At 47.6% G+C, this 5,742-nt stretch overlaps 1 protein-coding gene across 1 annotated transcript in view; it reads right to left on the minus strand.

Moving 5' to 3' along the window:
* Positions 1–5,742, minus strand: part of LOC306748747 (semaphorin-6C-like) — a gene marked incomplete at both ends in the record, with an annotated part of 32,162 nt that overhangs the window by 20,422 nt on the left and 5,998 nt on the right. Inside the window, 9 exons of the mRNA XM_079231958.1 lie at positions 260–400; positions 488–661; positions 1,618–1,773; positions 1,859–1,990; positions 2,601–2,728; positions 2,851–2,940; positions 3,101–3,189; positions 3,942–4,064; positions 4,651–4,741. Coding sequence (XP_079088084.1) covers positions 260–400; positions 488–661; positions 1,618–1,773; positions 1,859–1,990; positions 2,601–2,728; positions 2,851–2,940; positions 3,101–3,189; positions 3,942–4,064; positions 4,651–4,741 — 1,124 coding nt within the window. The remainder of the gene's footprint in view (positions 1–259; positions 401–487; positions 662–1,617; positions 1,774–1,858; positions 1,991–2,600; positions 2,729–2,850; positions 2,941–3,100; positions 3,190–3,941; positions 4,065–4,650; positions 4,742–5,742) is intronic.

Below are 5,742 nucleotides of genomic sequence, written 5' to 3' on the forward strand. Positions count from 1 at the left end.
CTCTGCTGAGAGACTTTCTCTCTCTGCAGCTGGTGTTCATTCATCCTCCTCAGTCATTAAAATGAGTCTGATTAGTCACAGTGTGTGTGTGTGTGTGTGTGTGTGTGTGTGTGTGTGTGTGTGTGTGTGTGTGTGTGTGTGTCTGATTCAATGTCTTCAGGAACGAAGCCTTTCTGCTGACTAACGGCTAACGGCTAACGGCTAACAGCGCTCCTCTGAGTGAAGAGGAGGAGCGCCAGCAGGACGAAGGTCCTCTTACTTCCTGCAGGCTCCGTGTCGGCCGCAGCGACCGAGCGGCACCCGGATCACGCAGCTGCCGAAGGCCACGAACAAGGCGTGGTGGTCCTTATCCAGCTCCAGCCCCAGAACCCTCCTGTCCTCCTGGCCCTGAACGTTGCACCTGGACACAGACGTGAGGCGGTTTAGCGGTTTAGCACCAGGACCCCAGCCCTCCACCCCCTTTCCCCCTCTCCCATTCGGGTCTTACCTGGACGGGTTGTAGACGTCGATGTCCTCCAGCAGCTGCGACCCGAAGCTGTCGTTGGGATGCGTGCTGGCCAAGACCTTCAGGACTCGGCCGTCGTCGGAGCCCAGGAACATCACGGTCCGGTCCTTAAAGGGGCCGGCCGACACGTCCACCACGATCCGGGTCAGCTTGGACCTGCAAGAACCAAGAACCGCGATGAGAGTACATCCTCCAGCTCGTTGGCCTCCATGTGGACAGAGAGACACCATGCGGCTGTCCCAGCTCCAGAAACTACAAGGAACCAAACCTGAGCAGAATACTGATCCTTCAGGGTCACATCTGCAGAACACGCCGTTTCTCCTGCGTGTTTTTAGGCGCTCATAAAAGTTTAGATATGATTATTATTTTCTGAGAAAGATTGGGACCTAAAGAATCGGAATCACAACCCAACAAAGCATTGGCATGATAGGAAGGATATTCAGTCAAAAAACTGTGTTGTTCGGTTAAAACATTGAAAAGTGACTTATTTTATGCCAAAACATTGTCTGATTCAGGCATGCTGGGTATTGAAATGTTCAGCAGCTTCCGCTTGTGCCGGATGACGCGGTCTGAGCAACGTGGGCGGACCAGGGAGGCCTCAGGACTCATAGACGTCCGCCGGAAAAGAAGAAGAAAAGAAACTCTGGCCGTTTTGTGACTTTATAGGTACTAATTGGCGGTTACTTAAAAGAGATTATCACAAGGGTTATTGTAGCAATTTAAATGAAGTAAATCAACCCTTTGGTTGCTGAGATAATTAAATTTTCGTTTTTAAAAACAATATTTTTTTTTGCGAAAAAGAGGCGCTGGATGGTTTGGGCCTTGATGTGTTTCGGTATTTTTGTGATTTATCATCAAAGAAAACCAGTTGCGTCCAAACTGGAAGTGAAGGAAAGGGGCGGGGCCTCCTGAGTCAAAGTCTCTCTTCATACTGCTGTGCGTGAACCCACTTCCTGCTTGTGGCATGACTTCACCACGGGGACCGTTAATAACCGTGGTCTCGATGCCCGAGAGGTCAAACGGAGTTACTAGCCACCTGGACACTCTGAGATGTGACCCACCCAACCCAAACCCCAGTTATCCCAGTAATCCCAGTGGTTCGGCTCCCTCACCGGCTGGAGGTCCTGGTGAAGCAGGGCCGGTGGTTGACGGAGGGAACCGCCTCGTCCATCAGAGGGAACGACTTGATGAAGGTCAGCGTCTCGTCCGGGAAGTGAACCGACGACGTGAAGTCTGCAGCCGGACCGTCGCCCGCACACGACCCGGGTCTGGAGGGAGAAACCAGCACGCTGCTGTAACCTCTGGGCTCAAGTGGTCCTGGATTCAGAGGGCCCCGTGGGACGGGGGTCTCACCTGGGTCTGGGGACCTGCTCCTCCGGAACCGGGGTCCAGGACGAGTCGCCGGTCCGCTGCTCCTTGAACTTCCCGTTGAAGACCTTCTCGATGTCGTCCATGTAGAACACACACACGGCCGAGCCGGGGATGCTGCGGGAAACATAGAATAACGTATTAATGATGCTAATAACTCTACCAATAACATCATAATAACTCTACTAATAGCATCATAATAACTCTACTAATAACATCATAATAACTCTACCAATAACACGATAATAACTCTACCAATAACATAATAACTCTACTAATAACATCATAATAACTCTACTAATAACATCATAATAACTCTACTAATAACATCATAATAACTCTACCAATAACATCATAATAACTCTACTAATAATATCATAATAACTCTACTAATAACATCATAATAACTCTACTAATAACATCATAATAACTCTACTAATAACATCATAATAACTCTACCAATAACATCATAATAACTCTACCAATAACATCATAATAACTCTACTAATAACATCATCATAACTCTACTAATAACATCATAATAACTCTACTAATAACATCATAATAACTCTACCAATAACATCATAATAACTCTACCTAGGGGTTACCTAGGGGAGAGGACCTAGGACAGAGGACCTAGGACATAAGGACAGAGGAGATAAGGACAGAGGACCTAGGACAGAGGACCTAGGACAGAGGACCTAGAACAGAGGACCTAGCACAGCACCTGTTGGCCTGCGTGGTGAAGACCCCCACCACAGCTGGTCTCTGGTTGATCTGCAGCACGTTGGTGAGAGACTGGAGGACATCGAAGTAGAAGAAGGAGTCTCCAGAGACGGAGCAGTTCAGACGGGCCTGAACACACACACACACACACACACACACACACACACACACACACACACACACACACAGTTATGACAGAGGACACCAGAGGACGGTCCAGGTCCTGGTCTTCTCGGTCAGTGCGTAGTCACCTTGAGGAAGGAGGTCCAGTATCGCTCCAGAACTCGAGGTGAACCTCCGTTATCGTTCTTACAGACCCGGGCCACTCGAGAGAAGACCACCTGGAGAGAGACAGACGGGTTCACTCTAGACCGCTATCTGGACTCTTTGAGTCCGGTTCAGAGACGTCTTTTAACTGAGGATAAATCAGGTAGATCACCCACACACACACACACACACACACACACACACCCATACACACACACACACACACACACACACCTTGCCCAGGGCGGTGTACTCCACTGCGATCTCACTGAGAAAGAAGTAGACGTAGTTGCCGTAGTCGATGGCGTGCAGGAAGTGGGGCTCTGCAGAGAGGAGGAGGAGGAGGATGAAGAGGAGGAGTAGGAGGAGGAGAAAAGGTTTAACAAATTCCGCCCACTATCGTCTAAAATCATCTTCATCGCATCTTCATTTTCATTGCTAACGGCTGCATGATGATGGCTACATGCTAACGGCTGCATGCTAACGGCTGCATGCTAACGGCTATATGTTAACGGCTATAGGTTAACGGCTAAATGCTAACGGATGCATTTTAACGGCTGCATGCTAACAGATAAATGCTAACGGCTGCATGTTACCGACTGCATGACGATGGCTGCATGCTAATGGCTGCACTTTAATGTATGCATGCTAATGGCTGCATGCTAACAGTTGCATGTTACCGACTGCATGATGACGGCTGCATGCTAATGGCTGCATGATGATGGTTGTATGCTAATGGCTGCATGCTAACAGCTGCATGTTGCCGACTGCATGATGATGGCTGCATGCTAATGTCTGCATGCTAATGGCTGCATGATGATGGCTGCATGCTAATGGCTACATGCTAACAGCTGCATGCTAACAGCTGCATGCTAACGGCTGCATGTAAACGGCTAAATGCTAACGGGAACATTAGAAGAACATCACGCAGACATCTGACGGCCTCCCTCTAAGACCTACAAACATCTATCTATAAATCTATTGGTTAACAGGATGGGTCTGATTCAAGATGATTGACACTTTGAACAACAAGTCCTCTGCGACCTCTGCCTGAGAAACGACCTCTGAGACCGACCTCTGAGCCACTTGGAGTCGTACTTGACGGTCCGGAGCACGGGCCGGCCGTCCCCCAGGCTCCTGTAGAGGACGGCGTCGCTGGCCAGGAAGTCCGTCATGGTGGCCGAGTAGAAGTCTCCTCCTGAGGAACGCAGTTAAAGTACAATGATGGTGTACTTGTACTGCCTTCAGTCATCTGCTACTTTCTCCATGTTTAACTAATGTTTATCAACTTCAGTACAAATTCAAAGTACTCTTTCTCCACTACACCTCAGAGGTACATGATGTACTTGTTACTGTACTACACCTCAGAGGTACATGATGTACTTCTTACTGTACTACACCTCAGAGGTACATGATGTACTTGTTACTGTACTACACCTCAGAGGTACATGTTGTACTTGTTACTGTACTACACCTCAGAGTTACATGATGTACTTGTTACTGTACTACACCTCAGAGGTACATGATGTACTTGTTACTGTACTACACCTCAGAGGTACATGATGTACATGTTACTGTACGACACCTCAGAGGTACATGTTGTACTTGTTACTCCACTTGTCTGGAGCTGTAGTTTCTTCTCAGACTTCCAGGTAAAACCGTGTATCTCCAGATGTGTTGGTGTTGATATCATATAGTAGTAGTAGTAGTAGTAGTAGTAGTAGTAGTATACACATATAGTGGTACTTGTACTGCAGTACTCGCTCCAGATACAGGCGACTCACCAGCGAACAGGCCCACGTTGGACTGACCCGACTCAAAGGGGCAGCGAGCCTGACCGACCACGTCGTCACCGACCTGCTGCAGGGACGCCATCTGAGGAGAGACACACACACACACACACACACACACACACACGAGAGGAGTTTACTGGAACTCTACCACGAGCTGCCCACCTTAATATGATCTTTTCATTACTTCCTGATGCAGCCGTCAAGTGTTTTATATATATATATATATATATATATCTATATAGATCTACACGCGCGCACACGCGCACACACACGCGCACACACACACGCACACGCACGCACGCACACGCACGCACGCACGCGCGCGCACGCACGCACGCACGCACGCACACACACACACACACACACACACACACACACACACACACACACACACACACACACACACACACACACACACAAACTGCAGCTACTTCATTTGTTGTTGGTGCAGTTCCCCTTTTCTTGTTTTAAGAATGATAAAGTAAGTAAGTTAGTAATTAAAGAACATTAATATCATAAACTACAAAAAAACTACATGATCGAAGTAAAGATTTAGAGCAGTATAGTCTATCGGAGGGAGAATAATACATTATGTTGGTATATATCCTACACAAGGAACAATAATCAGTTTGTTCTCCGTGTGAAACGAGAACTTAACTAACTTCTGTACTTTCAAAACCAAACCAAGTAGTTTTGTTTTTGTTGTTGTTGTTAAAAGTGAACTTTATTTTGAAAGGATGTGTTCATGTAATGAGTGCATGTTGCAGTAAAACATTGAGGTTACGTTGTGTTAGCGCGACACACTGCTTAGCTAACGGTTAACTCTGTTAGCACTGTCGCTGTTGTTTGCGCCGTTAGCTGCCAACTAGCCGCCGGCTCAGGTGTCGCCATGTTGAGAGCCGCATGGAGGCAATCCCCTCAAGCGCAGATCTGCTCTGAATCCCGTGCAGAGAACCGTAGAACAGTTCCACCGGGAGAATGAATTCAACACAATTCACTGAAATATCAGAACAATTCACTGAAATATCAGAACGCTAAAACTATGAAAACATCAGGACACACGCAGCGCTTTTATTGTGAAGG

The sequence above is a fragment of the Taurulus bubalis genome, assembly GCF_910589615.1.
Source record: "Taurulus bubalis genome assembly, chromosome: 16".
NCBI lineage: Eukaryota > Metazoa > Chordata > Actinopteri > Perciformes > Cottidae > Taurulus > Taurulus bubalis.